The sequence below is a fragment of the Coloeus monedula genome, assembly GCF_965178545.1.
Source record: "Coloeus monedula genome assembly, chromosome: 12".
Classification (NCBI taxonomy): Eukaryota; Metazoa; Chordata; class Aves; order Passeriformes; family Corvidae; genus Coloeus; species Coloeus monedula.
This window is the reverse complement of record NC_138792.1, coordinates 1,394,286-1,416,232: the sequence shown is the minus strand read 5'-3', so window position 1 is coordinate 1,416,232 and position 21,947 is coordinate 1,394,286. Positions and strand designations below refer to the sequence as shown.

Sequence of the window (21,947 nt, the reverse complement as noted above, 5' to 3'; positions counted from 1 at the left end):
TCTGAGATCACTGAGTCCAACCATTCCCCCAGCGCTGCCAACACCGCCCTAACCTATGTCCCAAAAAGGCAAGGGCAGTGCCAGGGGATCTGAACCCAGCCTAAACCACCTGGAACCTCTGTGAGCCCAGGCTGGTGAGTCCCCACATCCTGGTGCTGCATCACCCCGAGCCCCCGGTCTCACCCTCTGCCTGGTGGTGGCATCTGGCAGCTTAGAGACAAATGCCAAGAAATGTCCCCCGATGTTTCCTGCAGCTCTGCCAGGCCTCAGATGGGCTCCACTCTCTGGCTTGGCTCCCCCTGGATCAGTGTCCACACCTGGGAGGACCCGGCAGGGGCTGGAGGAAGGGTCACACGCGTGGTCCCGTCCTTGGTGCGCACGGGCTTTGTGTGTTGGGAGCCTGGCATCTTGGTGACGCCAGCCCTCAGCGAGGTCACCCAGACTGTCCCCCACACCTGGCCCCAGCCGGGCGCTCTGACAGGCTCAGCTGCCACCAGAGGCAGACCAGAGCCTGAGGCTCCTGCAGGGAGGAGGATTTATTGCTTCTGTACTTGTGCCACCTGCAGGACAAAGGAAAACCTGGGCCATCCCCACTCAGCTCTCAGCTCCCTGGACCATTTCCCATTTCCCTGCAGAGCTGGATGCTCCTAACTTCCACATTCTCTGGTTTTCCATGCCAGTTCCCAGCCCTGAGAGCATGTCCTGGAAGGGGGAGGGTACGAGCCCACCTTCGTGTTTCATCCAGCGCCTGGACCACCTCGTGCTGACTGTGAAGAGCATTGAGGACACTGTGGCCTTTTATTCCAAAGTCCTGGGCATGGAGGTGGTGACTTTCAAGGTAACACGGGGCACAGGCTTGGTTTGGGTCTAGAAGAGTTGGAACTGTGGTTCTGGGCCCTGTGGATCTCTGATGGGTTCTCCGGGAGTGAGGGGGAGATGGTAGGACCAGCAGAAGCCACAGCCCATCAAGCTCTGAATTTCAGGACAGTCAGGCTGAGTCAGAGGTAAGTCCAAAGCACACTGAAAGGAGTCAAAGTGACAAAAAACCCCCAAAGATTCTCTGAAAAAACAATTCCTAGGGCTGAAGGAGAACCCTCAAACCCACACATCCTCTAAAGACATCTAACAGGCTCTTGCTTTGATATTCCCATTGGCAAAGGGAGGAAAGGTTGGTGAATATTTAATATTTAATGTTTAATATTTAATGTTTATATTAATATTAAATATTTAATATTAATATTTAATATTTAATATTCCAACTCACCTCCTGCCCTTTTGCCTGATGAACACACAGCACCTTTTTAACTTCTAAGATCTTCCCTCTCTGCTGCTCCACCAATTCTCTTAAAATCAAACTCAGCTCTGATCTTTGGGTGGTCACTGCTCAGCATTTCCCTGGGGGTTTGGCTGCCACATGAGCCTGCAGAAAACTCCTTGAGATCCTGCAAAGAGCCACCAAAACCTCCCTCCTGCCCCTCTTCCCACCTCCTCAGCCTTGTCCCCACTGCAGTGCCAGCCTGCCCTTTGGCTGTGTGGCTGGATGGAGAGTCCCCACTCCTGAAAACCCTTGGAAATCCTGCATGTGGCTGTGGGTTTTCTTGGAATGTGGAATTTCTTGGGGCACTCCACATCTCAATGAGTGCCTTGCAGTGATCTGGTTTTGGGTTGCCCCAGCAAAGCCCTGAGTTAGCGGGACTCCATCGGTTCCCTGGGGTTTCCAGCAGTGCTCGGGGAGTGGGTGCTGAAGGTTTCCAGCCCAGGAAGTCTCCCTTACTTCGGCCTTTTCCTTTGGGAACAGGGGAACCGCAAAGCTTTGCGTTTTGGCCAGCAGAAGTTCAACCTGCACGAGGCTGGGCAGGAGTTTGAGCCCAAGGCTCGGCGCCCGGTGCCCGGCTCTGCGGATTTTTGCCTGATCACAGCAGCGCCCCTGGAGAAGCTGCTGGAGCATCTGGAGGTGAGGCAGGCCCAGGGTGTCCCCAGGGCAGTGGCATCCCAAGGGCCACGAATCCTCTAAATGACGTTTTCCTGGGGAATGCCAGGGTTGTCTCATCCAGCAGTTCATGTTCCCAAGGCTGGGGGAGGAGGGCGCGGTGATGAGACAACCATCAAACCCCTGCTCTCCTGTGTCCTCCAGGCCTGTGGGGTGCCCATTGAAGAAGGTCCCGTGGCCAGAACTGGCGCTGTGGGTCCAATAACCTCCATCTACTTCCGAGACCCCGACGAGAACCTGGTGGAGGTTTCCAGGTACTGCACAGCTGGGGCTGTGGACACCGAAGGGGAGCCCTGACCACAGCCCATGCTCTGCCTGTGTCCCAGGGCGCAGAGGCCAGGTCTGGCTGGCCCATTTACAGATCCAAGCTTTAATTGTGTAAACCTGGGACAAGCCTCAAATCCCAGCCACAAAGTAGGGCTGCAGGAACATTGGGAGTTTTCTCAAGGCAGCCTGCTCTGCTCTGGATGTGAATCCTGCTTTTATACATCCCTGCCACGGAGACTCCATGGCCTTCAGGGAAGATCTGTCCTGCCGCTGCTGCGCTGCAATTGTTGGGGCATTTCCCTAATTCCTGCTACCCCTTCTGCTGCAGCTGAAGTCCTCATTCCTACACTGTCCACCTGTCACTCCCCTCCTCTTCAGAGTCACTTTTCCACAGCTGGAAATTTCTGTCTCCCTTCCTCTCATCCTCCTGCTCCTTGTCTCAAGCTGCCTGGTGCTGGTGGCTCTCCCACCAAAGCAGAGGTTTAAATCCAGCTGTGACTGTTCAAACACACTTCTCACCTGGGATTTGGAAATTTGGCCTCGGTGTGACACTCAAAAACTCGTGGAGCTGAAGATCCAATCCTCACCCTCAGCTCTGTATCAATAATTGTGAGGGTCGGAAAAAGCAGGGATGAGGTGCCTACATGGAGGGCAGAGGTCAGAAGTCCAGGAGTTCACCTGGATTTGTGCAGGGATTGAGGATGGTCTGACACAAGGGAGTCTGACTGATGGCACCTGGGTACTTGTGGCACTGTCCTAAGTTTTCTTCTTTCTTTAGTAATTTAGAAAGCCATTTCCAAGTTACTTTTAAAGTATAAAACAATGAGGGACCTGGCGATTCTCAAGCAGAGCAGTTCCCAGGCTGGCCACACTGAGGTAGCACCGATATCCTCACCGGAACAGCGCTGGAAAGGAGGGAGGACTCTTCCGACCTCTGCAGTCCAAATCCTCTATAAAATTGACACAATCTCTGACTCGTACTCATTTTTCCCTTGCTGGAGTTTCGTGGGAAATCCAAAACTCTTCATGGTGCGAAAAAAGGCGAAGTCACAAAACATTCAGTGCCTTGGACGATCAATGGGGATGAGCTGCTTTCCATTGAGTCGTTTGTGGGAACTAAACACAGGAAGGTCATGGGAGGAAACCGCGGGCATCCCCTCACCTTTACCTTGTGAATGCAGATCCGGGAAGGGATCCCGGGCAGGGACCGAGTCCCCTCAGCCCCGGCGCCCGCGGAGCGCCCGGCGGCCGCTCTCCAGGGTGCTGATGTGCCCCGGCCGTGCCCGGCTGCCGCGGGACCCCTGTCCTGCCCATGGGAGAGGGTCAGTGCCCATGGGAGAGGGTCAAAGAACATGGGAGAGGGTCAATCCCTACGGGAGAGGGTCAGTGCCCATGGGAGAGGGTCAAAGAACATGGGAGAGGGTCAAAGAACATGGGAGAGGGTCAATCCCTACGGGAGAGGGTCAGTGCCCATGGGAGAGGGTCAAAGAACATGGGAGAGGGTCAAAGAACATGGGAGAGGGTCAATCCCTACGGGAGAGGGTCAGTGCCCATGGGAGAGGGTCAATCTCTACGGGAGGGGGTCAATCCCCTGGGAAAGGGTCGGTGCCCATGGGAGAGGGTCAATGCCCATGAGAGAGGGTCAATGCCAACAGGAGGGGGTCAATCCCCTGGGAAAGGGTCGGTGCCCATGGGAGAGGGTCAGTGCCCATGGGAGAGGGTCAATCCCTACAGGAGAGGGTCAGTGCCCATGGGAGGGGGTCAATCTCTACGGGAGAGGGTCAGTGCCCATGGGAGGGGGTCAGTGCCCATGGGAGAGGGTCAAAGAACATGGGAGAGGGTCAATCCCTACGGGAGAGGGTCAATGCCCATGAGAGAGGGTCAGTGCCCATGGGAGAGGGTCAATCTCTACGGGAGAGGGTCAGTGCCCATGGGAGAAGGTCAATGCCCATGGGAGGGGGTTAAAGCCCACAGGAGAAGGTCGATCTCCTCAGGAGAGGGTCAGTACCCATGGGAGGGGGTCAGTGCCCATGGGACAGGGTTTTGCTCCCTCCACTGGAGCCCACCTCGGTTCTGTCCCACACACTGATCCCTTTGAGTGCCGAGCTGCTGGCTGGCCTGGAGGGCACCGGTTCCATGGCTTTCCCGTTCACTGGAGTGTGAAACATGGAGTGACACATTTGGGGATCTCACACCTGACCCGAAGAAATTTGTCATGGAAACTTAGCAAGTATTTGGAATGTGTTGCTGATGGAGGAGCTTCTCTTGGAGTGATGGTGCTGGAGCACAGCAGGCTTTGCTGCCTCATGGTTATTGTTGTCTCCGGGAGAAGCAACCTGTAAGGCTCAATGTTTTTCCCTGGAGAAACCACTGGCCACATGCCAGCATTCCAGCTGTCCCTGTCCCAACCTCTGCTGGGCTCCCCGTCTATTGGAAAAGCCTCTGCATTTTGAGTATTCCAATTAAAACTGATGGTTTACATAATGCAGCATTAAATCTTTATGAATTTAATTCCGTTCTTTATTCAGCAAGATTCATTGTGAGTATTGGACAGTGGGACAAAGTGGATTAACAGGTGGCAATACAGTTTTCTTCTGGATGGTTCGTTCCCTGCACAAACCACAACCAGCAAGAGAAAAGGAACTTCCTTCTTGTCTACTCCCATCTCATCCCTCTTGAACCCTAATTCCCGCAGCAGATTCCAGACTTTTATCATGATCATACTGGAAAGGAGAGCTTCGGATCAGTAATCCCAGTGTTTCATGTGGAGGAATGTTGAGTTCTCCATCCCCCCATGCAGGAAGGATGCAGGGGAAGGAGCCTTCCGGGGAATGGCTGCTCAGGAGCACAGGTTTCATCCCAGCTGCAAAGATGAGTTAGAGCTGAGTCTCAATGAGCTTCCCTTTGTCTCATGGGAGGGAAACAGGAATTTCCCAATGGGATTCACAGTGTGTGTGCCCAAGCCACCTCCCAGAGATGCCCACGGGCCACCTGGCGAGCCAGCTCTGAGCAGGTGCCTGGGAAAGCTGGGAAAGCCAGGAGGGATGGTGTGGCCCAGCCTTGGGATGGGCAGGGGTCACCTCTTGGTGTGTAGGGCTGGTGTAGGATTCCTGACCTCCCTTTCCTTCAGAAAAGACACGCAGGTCTCAAGGGTCCTCAAACCATCCTTTTACACAGAGAAGTGGCAAACACTTCCCAAGGGCTGGGGAAATGGGAGGCTTTTACTGGAAAAGGAGAACAATCCCTCTCTGCCGGAGAGCTCTGCAGGCAGGGCTGTTTGCAGCCATGATGGATTTTTCTGTGGCCAGTGGGACTGCCTGACCACGATCCCAAAAGTGCCCAGAGGAGCACTAAGAACAGCACAGGCTCTGCAGCTGAACTTCCTCCTCTTCCCAGACTCGGCGGTCAGGCATTCTGCCCAGAAAAAGCTTGGAATCCAGCTGGAAGAAATGCACAGGCACCGTTCCCTCTGGAGAACTGGATGATGCCCCAGGATCCTCAGAGATTTCCATGGGAATTCTTTTATATTTGTGGTGGCCTTTCAGCTCCTCAGCCAGCACCAACCAGGAGTTGAAGTTTACTCCGTGTGCTAACCCAGACACACCTCCTGCCTCGTGGGTTCCTTTGGAATTATCTACTGGAAGGGGTGGGAACTTCCCTGTCCTTGGGAATCAATAGGAAAGCACCAATGAAGAAAGGAATCGCAGCTTCACCAGGACAAACCCCGCACCAAGCTCCCCGTGCTGTCCCCTCACAGGCTGCAGGCCAGCTGGGAGCTGTCTGACAGGGTCTCCAGGTTGTCCACCAGAGTGATGATGGCTTCTATTTTCTCTTCTGGAAGCACGTGGGAGGCGTTGGATCGAAACTTCTTCAGGAGCGACTCTTTGCTCAGGGGCTTCCTCCAGTGCCCATAGAAAGTGTCACATTTGCCCGTCAGGACGTCCCCGCTGTGCAGGAGCAGGGCCACCTCTCCGTACATCTTGTCAAAGTTTGCCACGTTGTCTTCGGGGTGCTCCACCACCACCTTGTCCAGCAGCTCCCTGAGCTCCTGCCGATGGATGCTGCTCTCAGAGAAGGAGCCCAGGCCCACCTCTCCATCCAGCAGGGCCGCGCAGGCGTTGAACTGGAAGGAGTGCCTTGCCTGGTGCTCCGAGCTGGGGAAAGGCCGGTTGATGTACTTGGACACCGGGATCTTCAGCATAATGGTGCGGATCAGAGAGGGAGAGAAGGAGCCCGCGTAGTTGATGAAGAGGTTCCGGACGGACAAGGCAGCATCCACCACCCAGTGCATCCCCAGGTGAGCTGGGAAGCGCTTGAAGGCAATATCCTGCTTTTCCAGGAGGAACTGGTGCTGCTGGCCGGGTGTGGACAGTGGTTTGGGTTGGTAGACGCTGTAGAAGGCGCTGAAGCCGGAGCAGCCGGGGATATCATCCAGGATCAAGGGGTTGGCCTCCATCCCTCGGGCCGCCAGCAGAGCCGCTTCCAGGCCCAGGCGGGTGGCATTCCCGACGTGCAGCGGCTTGGCCTGGGTGGCAGCGTTGGCCATGGGCGCCCCGGCGAGGGACGCGGCGATGCCCAGGGCGTGGCAGCACTGGGCAGAGCTGAGGGACAGCAGCTTGGCCGTGGCTGCGGCACTGCCCAGGGTGCCCACCACCGAGGGAGGGTGGAACCTGCAGGGCGATGGCAGGAATGGGCAGCCCTGGCTGCCTCGCACCAAAGCACCCCTCCCATGGAAAAACGAATGGGAAATGAGGGGCCCGTCAGCCAGCGGAACTCCCTCATGGCTCTGGAGTGGGTGGGATTCACCTGACTCAAAATTAAACCATAAATTTTAACTAATAAATTAACTCTAAAATAAGAATTTCGTTTAACTCTAAATTTAGAGTAAATTAACGTAAATTAACTCTAAAAACTGGGTTTCTACTTGAAACCTCCTCAGACACACCAGGGTGAGTTCAGCATCTCCAGAAGGCAATTTGAACTTTCCTCAGGAGGTGCCATGGCTCGTGTCCACACAGCCAAACTTTCAATGCCTCAGACAAATAATTTGGCCTCAAATACACCCAAGGGAACAGTTCCTGGTTGATTCCATTGCTTGGGTCACACCAGGGCACTGCTGGTGGCAGCAGTTGGCCATGGGGCTGTGCCCACCACCAAACTCTTCTTGGCTCTGGGATCCTGCCCTGGCTGGGTCAGATAGTGGCCCTACAGACTCCCTGAGGGTTATTTTTGGGGCAAGATCCCTGGAAATCACCAAATAAACACATGACGCAATCACCTCTGGCACTGGGCTCTCAGCAAGGCTTTACCCTGGGGTAAAGCTAAATTAGACTGGACTTAAACTGGGCTTAACCTAAACTAACATTTGAAACCCCAGACTCGCCAACCCTCTTCCTCCTTGGCGAAGAACAGGAGCTTTACCTTTTGGGAATGTCGTGAGCCTCAGTGGAGAAGTGCATGAGCCTCCCTTGCACTTCCAGGCCCACGTTGAATGCCAGCAGGAAATCCAGGCCGGTGGGCTTGGTGTTCGCAGGGAGCATCTGGGAGGCTGCCAGGAGAGCCGGCAGCACGGCCCCGGAGGGGTGAGTGGCAGGGTGCCAGGTGTCGTCAAAATCCATGGAATGAGTCTGCCAGGAAACAGAGATAAGGACGTGCTGGCGGGTGCGGCTGGATGCTGAGGGAATGAGGGCTCCTTGCTGATATTCCTGAGGAAATTCTGCCAGAGCCTCCCCTCAGTGTCCCCACGGGGAGGTCTGGCTCTTCTAAAAGCCAGGAGATTCCCGGCTTTTGTCCCCCATCAGTGACCACTCTGCTCCCTGGAATTCTAATTCCTGGCACCACCGGGCACAGGTTCCCCTGGGAATCCGGGAGCACAGATCCCCCTGGAAAAGCCAGGAACAGAGGTTCCCTTGGGAGAGCCGGGAGCACAGATCCCCTGGGAATCCGGGAGCACAGATCCCCCGGGAAAAGCCAGGAACACAGATTCCCCTGGGAGAGCCGGGAGCACAGTTTCCCCTGGAAAAACCAGGAGCACAGATTCCTCTGGGAATCCGGGAGCACAGATCGCCCGGGAATCCGGGAGCACAGATCCCCCGGGAATCCGGGAGCACAGATCCCCCGGGAAGATCCAGCCTTACCGCCACGCCGTTGGTGAAGGCTGCCAGCGTCGGGGAGAGCTTCACTCCCGGCTTCCCATAGACAGAGCTGACGGCCACGGAGGAGTACAGCTCCTGTGGGAGGGAGGGAGGGAATGTCGCGGGAGGCCCTGGAGGGAGCGGGGCCGGTGGCAGCCCCCGCAGCCCCGGAGGTGGCGGTGGCGGTGGCGGGGCTGTCCGTACCCGGCAGTAGCGCAGGGCGATGTCGAAGACGCGCGTGGTGCTGCCCACCAGCCCCACGCCGATGCTGTCCAGGATCATCCTCTTGCTCCGCTGCCGCACGGTCTGGGACAGCTGCTCGGGCCGGGCCGCGTGGATGAACGAGGCGAAGCTGCTGGTCACCGTGTCCTCGGGAGCGCTCCGGGCCACCACTGCAGCGCCGGGACACAGGGAGGGACAAGGACACCGGTGAGCCCCGCGCTGGCAGCCGCGGGCAGCTGCGCCTGCCGGAGCCAGGTGGGGCGGTTTTAGGAGTCCTGCAAGAGCGGGGAGCTGGAATTCGGCATCCCTGTGGCTCCCTTCCAACCTGGGATAACCTCTGATTTCCGTGTTTCCTATATATAAAATTCCATACTCTCTGGGCACCTCCTGGGGTGGCTTCCAGAAGGTTCAGGCGAAGCAGCTCCAGAGCTCAGCCCCATCCCGCCACCTTGGGTTTCCAACAGCCGTTTTTTGGGAGGTGTCAATGCCAATGATGTCCCTTTAGCCAGAGGAAAGGCAGAGCAGGAATGGACCACATAAATTCAAAGCTTCCATAGTTTTTTGGAATGCAGGACTAGACCCGAAGCCTGGATTTATCCAGATGTTTCATCCTACAAGGCACTGAAGCGTCTTGACTCAGCCACCAAAGCTCTTAAGCCCTGTGTACTCCAAAGGTTGCTAATCCTTAACAATAAATTAAAATTCTATGGAAAATACCCAGTTTGTGTCCATTGCATGTTTTCATTTCAGTGAGAACTTGCCTTGTTCAGATGATATATAGATCATTATTATACATATGAGTTTATAGATCTAATTTTTTCTATGATTCATATATTAATTTATAATTTATAAAATTATGTATAATTCTAGAATTAGACTAAAGAATATAATTGATAGAGTTATATTTATAATTCATAGAATTAAAATTGTTATGGTCCGTTATAATGATGCTGTTAATTTGAGAGTGCACGGGAGAACAGGAAAAATAAAATTCTGTGTAGCCAACATTTGCAGGGTGGCAAATCCATACATTTACTTATGGACGGGTGTGGGGACGCACACACAGATGCAGATAAAAGATGAATTAATGTCCAAATTAAATGAATCACAGGTGAAAAAAAAAAAGAAAAATACTTTGCTCCAAGAGGAAAGCTCATCCAGACCGGCAGGTACACAAGAGGCTTTGTTTTAGGAACAACAAACATGGCAATTAATGAAATGACCATTCCCTAATTTCCCTAGGTTGGATTCATCCCGAAATGTCACGGCAGTGACTCACGGAGCGCTGGCTCATGCTCGGGCTCACCTCGAGCCCAGGCTGAGCCTCCTGTAAACACAGCTGGGAATGCCATCAGCGCCTGACTCACCGGGAGAGCATTCCCGCTCCCGGGGAACGCATTCCTATGGGAATCCCGGCACTCGGCACTCCGGGACCCGCTGCGACCCCAGCCCGGGGCTCTGGGAGCATCCCCGGGTGCCCCCGCCGCCGTCCCGGAGCGGGAGCGGTGATGTCAGGGCTTGGAGAGGCTGCAGGAAAATCTGCTCCAATCACCCAGCACCCAGAAAAGCTGGATCGGTTCCGTCCCGGCATCAAATACTCTTTGTCACCCCAGGAGGCAGCGGGGTTTTTTAACCCTTCAGCTAAAAGCATTCCATGACTCCGGGGTTTTCCTCCTGGTAGGGCAGGACTTCATTAAAACATTAAATTTGATCCAAATAAAGACCAAATAAATCCCTGCAGATTATTGTTATTTCTCTTGTCCTCAGGTCTCATTAAGCAACATTCCTCGAATTTATTGTGTTAATAACTCATTTTAAAATAAATTAATGGCTAGAATAGACTAAGGATATCTTTTAAAATAAGTTAATAAGCTTAAACTTAGGGTAAACCGAGTCATTTTTAAAATAAGTTAATAAACTTAAAATAAACTTACAATGAACTTAAAATAAACCATGAACGCATTTAGAAAGAAGTTAATAAACATAATAGACTGAGAGCACATTTTAAGATCAGTTAATAGACAAACTCAGACCAAGCTAAGAGACAAAATAGACCAAGAGCCTCCACAGCCAAGCTGTGGTTAATTCATCCGAAGCTGGGCAGCGCTGGGGCCACGGGAGGAGAACCGTGAATCACCGCAGGCAATGCCCAGAGCAGGATCAGGTGTAGTCAGGAAGCAGTGACAAGTGGAGCAGTTAAGGATCTGAGCCACCCTTTCAACACCCTACGTGGTGTTGGTCCAAGAATTTGGAAAGTCTGGTTCTAAACCTGTTCAAGTTCTGGTTTAGCGCAGGACTAACAATCCACATTTTTACTCTTTGCTGTTTTTCTCCTGTCCTTTATCCCCGAGGGCACAAAGTACCACAGGACCCCCAAACATTTGGAAGCTTTGCCTTCCAAGGATTTGAGGATTTCTCCCGGCACCTTCTTTTCCAGCAACGCCAGGATTATTTAGGGATGCCCGCTAGGAAAGGATGGGGAATGCTGAGAGATACAAACCATGGGCAGCAGTTTTGTGGACTTGCCGAGAGCTTGCCAAGAACTTCTGGGATTTCTAGGGGAGAGACACAGAGAGGGAATTTGTCGCTGGGGCTGCTGGAAAGTTTCTCGGAGCAGTTTTCCTGGTTGTGCCTCTCACTGTGAGGCACTCACAGATCAAACGAGCGTGTAAAAGTAACGACATATTTAAAGGAGGGGAAAAAATATTTTCCAGAGCTGAGTCCAGCAGGGATGCCAAGAACATCCAGGGAAATAAAGCCACACAGTGGAAGGGGCAGCAGAGCCTTTGCAGCCCTGCCACGAGATCCTGCAGCGAGCGGGACCAGCTCGGAGTGGGCACGAGGAGCAAACCCCAGGGAGCACATCCCAGCAACAACAACAACCCCGCATGGCACGGTCCAGAGGATGTTGGGGACACATGAAAGGAGCAGGATGGCACGAAAGGGTCAGCAGCTGAATCAAGTGACTGTGAAAACCATTGGAGTTTGTTAATTTTGGGGCAGGTTCCCGTTTAATGCCACGCTCGGCTGGACCAGCGGAGGAACTGCCCGGAAAGCGACATTTTCTCCTTAAAGTGCGAAAGGCAAGCTCAGGGATGGGGAGGGATTGCGTGGAAGAGTTTTACCTGGAAGGTGGAGTAGACCATGCTGGTGGCTGCTTTTCCCAGTGCCTTTCCCGGCTCGGTGTGCTCGGCGCGAGGGATGGCAGAGGTGTGTGGCTGAAGGTGCTCGTGGCAGGGTTTATATCTGCGTCCAAAAGGCAATTTGCTTTCTGTTTTTGTGCAACTGAATTTCCAGGGGGATGACATCAGCCCCTGGGGAGCCAGAGGGTGGGGGGAATCGTGAGGAGGGGTGGTTTGTCCCTGCTGGACAGAAGGGAAATCCCCCCCACCCGCTTTCAGGAAATAAAAAAGGATTTCGGACAATCACTGACAAGGTTCAAGGAAACTCCTGTCTCCAAGATGCTGCAGGTGCCAATGGGTGAAGCAACCGGCACCAGGCTCCTCCTCCCGAGGAGGACTATAAAAGTGGGATTTACCAGGAAATGAGAGGGACAAGAGCATCCTCCCATTGAGCCGAAGTGTCACCAAAGCAGGTAAATCCCAGCTGCAGAGGCAGAAGTGAGGCAGTGGTGGTTTTGTTGGATGCTTTTCTTGAATACCTTCAGTGTTTGGGTGTTTGGCTGAGTCTTTTCCAGCTCTCCTTCATCTCCAGCGCTGCCGGGTCACTGAACTGGGAGTGCACCCTGGAGCTGCCAGGGAACACCGGGAGCCTTCGTTCCCAAAGCAATGTTTGGATTCTGGGGGAATGCCACGGCTCTTTGCTTTGTCCAGCCTGGGGATATTTATTATTTTGGGCAGAATAACAGCCTGGTGGGCCACACTTTTATTTAAAATTGGGGGTTTTAATAACCCCCATGCAGAACTTTGTCATAGCAATGTATCCCTGGCAATTCCATGCTGGTTTGCACCAGAGGAGAGGCAGCGTTGTGATGTGAAATCCAGCTGTGTGCTGTGGCTGTGCACTGTTCCCCTTGCTGTGTGCTTATCCAAAACGAGTTTTGTTCTCTTTCCGTGTTTATCTGCGGACAGGCAGCGTTTCCTCAGAGCTCTGTAAACGTTTGCTGTCACTAACAAGGTGGGATGGAAAACTAATGGCAAAATGCCACTGGAGATGAGTGAAAATGGAACGGGTTGGGGTTCGTAGATGTGTCCCTCGCTCCAGCCTCCTGCGGAGGGAATGTCCGTGCCCTGGAATATCCCGTTAGTATCGCTCCCGGGGGCGCAGCTTTGTCGCATGGACAGAGTGATTCCTGCAAAGCCTCCGAGCCCCGTGGCAATGGGATGCAGATGGGAATGACCTTTCCTGGAAGGGGGTGAAGGGAAGTCGCTGTGAGGACAGCAGGGAGTGAAGGAAGTGGTGCCCAGAGCCTGTCCCGTGTGGCTCAGAGGTCACCGGGGGACAAGAGCCAGGACGGAGGGAGGACCTCACACAGCGTTCCTGCAACCCCAGCGTGAGGAATGTGGGGGGCAAGCAGGGAAAGGAGAGAAGGTGGAGGGGGCAGGATGAGGGAGGGTGTGGCTTTGACTTCGCCCTCGCTGCACAGGGGATTTGAGCAAGGGAAGGATCATCCCGGGCTGCCCCATCCCTCCGGAAGATGCAGCTCTGGCAGCACCGCCGGTGTCCAGGTGCCTTCTCAGCACGGGCACATCTCCACCCCGTGTTTTCCTGTGCCCTGGGTGTGCAGAGAGCTGCTAATCCCATCTGGGACAGAGGGATTTTCCATCCGCCCCCTGCCTCCTGCACAATCCCACGTTATCCTGTGGCACCAGCAGCGTTCTGTGGTGCGTGGGGAGCAACGGGTCCGTACCGTGACAGCACCCATGGGTGGGGCTATCCCGGGGCCAAACCAGGGAAGGTTTGAGCAGAAAACCCCCCTGGGGGTTCCCCTGCCCAGCCTCGTTTTTCGAGGCTCCGTGCAGTCCTCGGCATTCCGGTGCTGCTCCTCCTCAGACAGCACCAGGAGGGTTTCCATGGTTTGATGGATCCTCAGACAGCACCAGGAGGGTTTCCATGGTTTGATGGATCCTCAGACAGCACCAGGAGGGTTTCCATGGTTTGATGGCTCCTCAGACAGCACCAGGAGGGTTTCCATGGTTTGATGGATCCTCAGACAGCACCAGGAGGGTTTCCATGGTTTGATGGATCCTCAGACAGCACCAGGAGGGTTTCCATGGTTTGATGGATCTTCAGACAGCACCAGGAGGGTTTCCATGGTTTGATGGTTCCTCAGACAGCACCAGGAGGGTTTCCATGGTTTGATGTGTCCTGACCTTGCAGCAGACAGAGGCAGGGACAATGCCCAGCTGTGAACCGGTCCCAGGGCAGGGACCACGAGTCTGGGTTGGTGTGTGTGGGGTGGGTGTGAGCAGTGGGTGCTACTGCAGCTGGTTCCGACCCCAAACCCTTGTCCTCCTCCTCCTTTTCCATATCTTGGGCTGAATCCTCTCACATCCTTCCCCTTTACACCTCCTTAGCCTGACACAGCGTGTCCTGGTGTTTCTCTTCCTCCCAAATCCCATGTCTGCCCTGGCAGAAGAGGAAAACATCACCGTGAGTTGTGTCTCTCCATCCCTCCCTAGTCCCAGCTCTGTTGTGCAGAAAACACCAACAAAACGAGCTCTGGCAAATTAAAAACCACTGCTGGGAGCCAAGGAGCTGCCTGGCCAGCCCCTCTCCCTCCCAAATCCCAGCTCACCCTCTTCCAGGGAGCCACTCCAAGCAGGGGCTCTGAGTGTGCCTTTGAGCCACTGCCTGGGCTGTTTCAGGGCAAAACATCTGCAGGAACTTAATTTCGTGGCTCATTTCCAAGTACAACCATTGAAAGCAAACTGCTTCTTTATATAGAAGTGTCACTTAAAAGAACAGAGAAGGCAAACCCATGGAACCCACAGGCTCAGCTCTGCCTAAAGGCACAGCGTTCTGTGGGGCCTCCTTCAAGGCAGAGCCTTGATGGGAAAAGGGAGTATTCCTCCCCCAGAACTGGGATTTGGTGCATCTCCCTCTCCGATACCCAAAATCCCAGCCTTTAGCACAACCAAATAACTGAGGAATTCATTGCTCCCCGAGCTTTGCCTGGAAGTTTTTACCCTTTCCTCATTTGATGAGAGTTGATGTTGCCGAACCAGTCTGGAGCTGTCAGGAGTCGATTTATCCTTCATCCCTCCTCCTTTGGGGAAGTGACATCCTTCAGAGTAAGTGGAGAGAGGAAAACACGGGGGGTTTAGCAGAAGAAGAGAGTCCAGAGGGTTTTCTGATGCTCGCAAAATGTAAATTTGTGCTGAGGATCTGTGGGATCCTGGGATTTAGGTTCATTATTATTCCCATATTATTTTTCTTTGGGTGGTGCTCCTTCCCTCCTCCTCACTCCCCCTAACAATAGCAGAGCTTTCCTCCCTTTCCAAAGGGTTCTTTGGAATGGCTGAGAACAGAATACATCACCTTCTCCCTTTCCAGCTTTTTTAGCTCACCAAATATTCTAAAAATACCCAAATAACAAGAACATTGCTGTTTTATTTTCATCTTTGTTTCCCAACAAAACCCTCCAGAGAGAAAATTTCAGCTCCTGGTACCCAGGAGTGCTGAGGAGTGGAAATGTGGGGGCTGCCTGCAAACAGACGAGTTCATGGGAGAAATATGAAGGGTTTGAAAATAGCCTATTTAGTCACTGGGGTTTCAAGAAAGGGATGGAGCTGGAAAATTCCATCTGGAAGGGAGACTGTGTGTGTGTGCACCGTGCCTGCCCTGTTTGTCTGCAACAGTGGATAAGAAACGTCCTGGAACGGCTCAAAAATACCTTGTGGGTTTTGTCTGGATGTTTGTTGGTTTGTGTTGGGCTATTCATGCCTCTCCATCTCCAGCAGCCTGGAGAAGAGGGGACAGCAACCATCACCACCACCTGCAGCACTTTGGGGCACCTCAACATGTTTTTGCCAGGAGTCCTGGTCGCCTAAATAGGTTGTGTGTGTTTTTTCTGGATAGGGCTGCGGAAAGCAGGCACCTCAAGCGGTGCTTTGAATGGAGCCTTTGTCCGCAGCAGGAGCGGGGAGGAGCGTGGAAACACCTGAGCCTGGCAGCAGTTTGTCCCTGCTCGGGGCAGGGGCACGGCTCTGAAGGTTGGCAGGGTGCCCGAGCCCGCTGCAGACGCCGCTGCCGGGGAGGCTGTGGGGGCGAGGGCCGACTCTGCTGTTTTGTCTGGAAGGGCCATGGCGAGCGCCGAGGGTTTCGCCGCCGTCTTCTACAGCGAACCAGGGGTGCTGGGGCTGCTCGGCAACGTGGTCAGCGCCTTCCTGCTGTGCCTGCAGAACCTCGCCGTGGCCACCACGGGCCTCGCGCCTCAGGCAGCGGAGCAGGTCCTGGCAGGTGGGTGCTGCTGCTCAGGGTGGGGCGAGTGGGGCTGAAGGTGCCCTGAACTCTTGGAGGGTCATCCCCATGGGCCGATGGGCACTCGTGGTGGGACGGTGGGCAAGTGTGGGCTGTGTCCATTTTGCAGGTCTGGGGATGGCTGCTCCTCCTCCCCCGGCCACTGGGACAAGTATTCCATGTGCCATTCCCTGCTAGATCCACACCATCCCTGGGCCTGCTCACCACACTGAGCCCAGGGGCCCAGGGGCCACCCACAGCCCATGAAGGTGGGAAGAGGGGCAGGCAGAGGCCGCAGGGCTGCTCAGAGCAAGGCCGTGGGACCTGCCATGGGGTGTGCCCCAGAGCTTCCTGCAGCTCCAGCCTTTTTGTGCTTGGTTTCGCACCTGACCCCTTCCTGCCTCCCTCAGGTGTCCACCTCATCCTGATTGGAGGCTTTGTCCAGCTCCTGGCCGGATTTCTCGCCTTCCGCAAGTATGACCACCTTGGAGGTGCGGCCTTCCTCACTTTCTCTGCTCTGTGGAGCAGCTACGGGGCCACGCGCATCCTGTCCGCCGTGTATCCCTCCCTGGAGAACACAACGCTTCCCTCTGGGAACGCCAGCCAGCTCCCGGCCGCCGGCACGGCCCTGCTCTCGGCCAGCCAGAGCGCCGTGGCCGGGCTGGTGGCCTACATTGCCATCTCCTTCATCCTGTCCTTCTGCTCGGCCACCATCAGCTACATCATGCCCTTCATCTTCGGGGCCATCGCGCTGGCCCTGGGCTTCGAGGCGGCCGCACTCTTCGGGGACTGGGCCCGGGTGGTGTCCGGAGTCCTGGAGCTGGGCATTGTCCTGTGCGGGCTGTACGGGGCTGTGGCTCTGCTCCTCAAGGGCATCACGCAGAGGTACGTCCTGCCCGGCTTTGGGCACCCCCTCTTCAATGTCCTGCTGCTGGGCTCGGCACAGAAAAGCTCCTCCAAAGCCCTCGGGGAAGAAAAGAAGAAGAACACAAAGTACGCGGAGCCGATGGCCCTGGGGAACATCTGCGACACCGTGGCACCTTTTATCTTTGCCTTTTACTTCTTTGGGTACATGAAGACCTTCTGTGTGGGGGCAGCGTGGATATCCATCATCTCCAGCTGCCAGCTGCTTTCCAGCTTCTACAGCTACCTCAGAGGGGACAGCTACCACACCACCAAGTTTGGCGTCCACAGCCTCCTCTGGCTGGTGATGTCCTGGGAGGAGTTGGTGCTCACCGCCTTCCTGGGGCTGCCCGCGGCTCAGGAAAGCAGGCTGGGAATGTTCGGAGCGTGGTTCTTCCTGGCCACTGCCTGCCTGCTCTTTCTGATGTCCATCCACAAAGACACGCTGGAGATGCTGCAGAACGCCTCCTTCATCCTCCTCACCTCTGCCTTCATCCACCAGATCCCGCTGCCCGGCGCTCGGCCCTTCCTGGGGGCCGCCTGCAGCCTCTGCACCGCCCTGTCCCTGTACGCCGCCTTCGCCAGCCTCATCAACTCCATCGGGGAGAAGGTTCTGATTCCCGTGGGTGCTCAGGCCATGTCCAGCTCAACTCTCCAAGCCGTGCTGGGGGCTGTCCACACCTGGCTCTTGAGGTCCAAGGACATCCCCAGTGGCACCGGTGCTGCCGTGCCGGACGCTCTGTTCTACATCTGCAACGGGCTGGCTGCGGCCGCTGCCGTCCAGGGCGGCGTGGGCGACACCGGGGCACAGCAGCTCTCCATCCCCTCCGTGCTCATCCCGGGAGCCCTGGGGCAGCTGTTCGTGTGCCGGATCCAGGTGCGGGGTGGGAGGAGGTTCGGATCCGTGCTCCCGTTCTGCTACGCTGCCTTCTGGGGAGCCTGGGCCTGGCTGCGCCTGGCAGGTAAAGCACGGCGTGGGTCCCGGTTTAAGGGGTGTTCCCAGGGGATTTCAGATTGCTTTCCTCAGTGGAATTCCTTCTTTTGGGAGAGCCAATGACATCAAGGCTGTTGGTATTCCTCCTTGGAAAAAGATAAATCACAAATCACCCCAGTTCGCACTGGGTTGCCATTGCTGCAGGCACTTGGTGCTCTCAGTCCAAATAAAAGTCAGTCTTCAATAAAAGCCAAGATTTCCCTGCAAAAACATTGTGAGACTCTGGGCTGTTATCTCAGAATAACAACTCAGGAGGTGCTTTTAGGCAGTGGGAGACTCCAGGTTCTGTTTTTCTCCTTCGGGAGCCTGGAGAAGTCTATCCCAGCTGGTCACAGCCATGAAAGAAGCTGTCAGAAGCTGAGCCTGGCTTTCAAAAGCTGCATTTTGCTCCAGGTGGGCAGAGTGTTCACACAGCCTCCGTGCCAGGCACTCTTAAAATGAGCACCTGTGGGGAAAGTTAAAGCTGTGGCTTTAGAGCCGTGGCAGGAGCTGCTGAAGTGTCCAGCCAGGCCCTGAGTATTCCAAGCTGGAGGTAAAATCCAGAGGTTTTTTTTGGATAGCCATCACCAGTCCCACAGTTAATGCCTCAGATACTTTGCGTGGCAGAAGCAGTGGGTGTCGATGAGGGAGGGTTTTTGGGAGGCCACCATCCATCAGCTGGAGTTGTGGTAATCCCGGCTGAGGCTCTGCCACTCTCCTGCCGCTCTCCTGTCACGCTGCTCCTCGTGGTTTGCTCATTACCAGATGTGCTGCTCCTGTTTCAGGCCACTTGCTGGACATCGGGGCGGGGAACACCGAGGGATTCACCGCTGGCTCCGTTGCCTTTTTGGTGCTCAACGCTTTTTTAATCATTTTGGGTAAGTCTCCGAACCGCGTGGGATGTTAATTGAGGGGCGTTTGGGGTCACATCATGAATCCTCCTGTGGTTGCACCAGGGAGGGAGGCTCAGCCCTCGCTGTTGCTCTGATTAAGCAAGAACAGAGATGTTTTGCCCACAGCCAGTAACAGAAGCCGAGCTGGGCTTAGGAGAAGCAGCCCCAAGGGAATGCAGGAACATTTCAAAGAAAATAAAAGGATCAAATCAGGTGAAAGTGTCCAACGCACTGGCACCAATCCCCAGCCACACTGCAGCCCAGCTGGTGTAAATCAGAACCTGCCTGGCTGCCGGAGAAGTGTTTTCCATGTGAGCACAGTGTCCTGGCAGATCAAGGGTTTGGCAGCGTGTCCGTGGAACCTGAGGGCTGAACAGACCCTGGCTGTGCCTCTTTGTTCCTCCATGGGCAGGGAAATCAGAGCTGGGGCTGCTGGGTTTAATCAAACAAGCCTCAGTTGATTTAAGAACTCTTCTGCCAGTTCATGGACATTTTATGGGCTGTGCTTGATGTGGGTCCCTCTTGTTTGCGTTTCTTTCCACAGCTTCCTCTTTTAACGTGGTGCTGCTCTCTCTGACCCTGGCCATGGAGCTGCTGACCATTTGTTTTCTGCTCTTTACACTGCAGAACCTCCCTTTGCCATTTGAAAGTGAGTTTTAGGGGAACTTGGACATTAAACCTTCACCCACAGAGTGCAGGGAGCGGGTCCTGGGTTGGGGAGCAGCGTGGAAAGCTCAGTGTGGGAAAATCAAGCAGAGTGTTCCTGTTTCCCTGGAAGTCTGGGGTGTGTGCAAGCATAACTGGAGAAGGAAATCTTTCCCCCTATCATCCCCAGGGCCTTGAGCTTCCAAGTAAACCCGATACTGCTGGATCAGGGCACCTCCAGAGGTTCTGTCCAGCTCTACTTCCCAGTGGATGTTCCCTGAGGTGTGGGATGAGCTGAATGTGTCACCACTGCCAGTGGCTGTAGTTCTGCCGAAGCTTTGGCTTAGCTGCAAGTGACAATTTAAGTTTTAATTCCATGGAGTGCTTCAGCAAGGGGATTAGCGGGAGCTCTTCCACCAGGACTTTGTCACCACAGAATAGAATCACAACACCATGAAATCCTTTAGGTTGGAAAAGCCCTTCAAGCCTGAGTCCAAGTGTTCCCCCAGCACTGCCAAACCCTGTCCCCAGGTGCCACATCCACACTGTTAGATCCCTCCAGGGATGGGGATTCAACCACCCTTCCTGCCTCTGACTCCGGGATTTTTTCCAGCCGTGGTGCTGAGCATCCTCAGCGTCATCTGTTTCTACGGAGCCACAGCCTCGCTCGCCAACTGCGTGTTCGGGAGGGACCTCCTGCTGATGGGACCTCCTCTGCTCACAGTAAGTGATGCTTGGCTTCGTGGTGCGGCTTCCTTGCTCAGAGGGGATTCTCTGGGGCCTTCAGTGCAGATTCCCATGGAATTTCCCTTCCGCTGGATCCTTTAGTGCTGTTCGAAGTTCCCGGTCACAGCACTTTTGTAGGGAGCTCTGAGCTGGAAATGAGCTCCCTTCCACCAGGAACAGCACTGGAGAAAGGGCAGGGATGTTCACAAGACTCCTATCCTGCTCCAAAATGCCCATCTCCGTGGCCCTCTGGAATCAGCCATCTCCAATCTAAGAATTCCTGGTAGATGGAAGTTTTAAAGCCATAACCTTGGGAGCAGGGAGTTAAAAGTTTCCCAGACTGGACAGCAAGAATCCCCCATCTCTTCTGAGCTTCAAACTCCTTCTGCCATCTGGTGTGTCTGACCGGGGCAATTCCCCCTGTCCAGGGTGATGGATCTGACAGCTCCAATTCCTGCTGCAGAGAAACATTTCCATTAAATCAGCATTCCGTGGGAATGCACTTGAAACTCCATCCTCCTCTGTTTTTCGGATTCCCAAACAGTTCCCTCAGGTCACTTTGGAGAGCAGCCATTTCTCCAGGAAGCTGTGCTGGGTGGGATTCATCTCCTCTAATTTAAGCCATCAGCAGTTGAAATGTCCACCCTGAGCTGCTCTCTTTTACTTCATTAATTGGAATTCTCCTCCCCTGCGTTGAGGGAAGCATCCCTAGAGGTGTTGCCCCTGCCCTTGGACTGCCAAGGGATCTTGCATTTGGGTGGATGGAATCCTGCCCTGTGCCCCATGTGTTTGCTTATTCCTTGTCTCCCGATTCCTGGCAGGTCCAGAGCTCCAAGCAGGACAGGGAGGATCCCCTGCCCTGTGTCTGCCCCAAGTCCCACCTCACGAGTGGCCTGAGGACCATCGCGGAGCTGCTGAACACGGGGGCCGTGTGTGGGGTGCCCACAGACACCGTGTACGCCCTGGCAGCCTCCTGCAAACACCCTCAAGCCATCGAGAAGGTCTACAGGATCAAGGTGGGAATTCAGGGATGCCACCTGGTGACCTGGCTCTGTGTCCTGCCCGTGAGTTCGGGCAGAAGCACAAAGGGGAGCCCCCGGTTTCAGGTTGTCCCAAGACTCAGGAGATGACTCAGGAGATCATGAACAGCCACACCAGAACACCAGGGACCATTTTCTGAGCAACCCGGGGTACAGCCCCTCTGCTCCAGGCTGGAGCACTGAGAACTGGGCAGCGACATCCCCGGGGATGGACAAAGCACAACCCCAAACAGGAACAGCCGCTTCCAAGCGGCTCCAGACCTGTGTTTGTCCTCTGTGCCTTACGAAGTGCTGAATCAGAATGGCAGGGCTACATTCCCCCAGACTTTTGGAGCCATTCAGTGCTGGAACCAGCCCCAGAGTTTGCACCTTCAGCCCAGCTTTTGCAGCCTGGCTCTGTCTGTTGTCCATGAGGCAATTTCCTGGCTAGCCTGGAGAAATAACCATAACAGACGATCTCAGCTGGCCCCGAGCGCGAGCAGCGGCACAAAGGCCGTCTCTTCTGCGCTGCCCCGGTGCCAGTGCTGACCTTCCCTGCCGATGAGAGAATGCAAACAGAATGTAAATACATGCCCAGTTCCTGAGTCATTTGGCCCCACTGAAGCTGATGTCAGTTGAGGACTGAAATGGCTCCGCTCTGGGGGTTTGTTTTATTTCCCCTCCCTCTCCACTGCTGGTTTTACACTGAACTTATTTTGCCAAGCTTCTTTCAAAGTGCTGGAGGGGTGATAG

The 21,947-nt window shown here is 54.6% G+C and overlaps 2 protein-coding genes across 2 annotated transcripts; one reads left to right on the top strand and one right to left on the bottom strand.

Moving 5' to 3' along the window:
• Positions 1-673: 673 nt before the first annotated feature.
• GLOD5 (glyoxalase domain containing 5) lies at positions 674-2,287 on the top strand (the record flags this gene model as incomplete). The annotated part of the gene is made up of 3 exons (XM_082289615.1): positions 674-838; positions 1,799-1,954; positions 2,135-2,287. The coding sequence occupies 3 exons, from the start codon at positions 674-676 to the stop codon at positions 2,285-2,287; spliced, it is 474 nt and encodes a 157-aa protein (XP_082145741.1).
• Positions 2,288-6,008: 3,721 nt separating this feature from the next.
• Positions 6,009-11,853, bottom strand: LOC309577580 (cis-aconitate decarboxylase-like; the record flags this gene model as incomplete). Its single annotated transcript, XM_082289707.1, has 5 exons — positions 6,009-6,927; positions 7,679-7,884; positions 8,395-8,487; positions 8,596-8,783; positions 11,739-11,853. Coding segments are annotated over 5 exons (1,521 nt in total), but the record flags the coding sequence as incomplete, so codon positions are not given.
• Between the last annotated feature and the right edge of the window lie 10,094 nt (positions 11,854-21,947).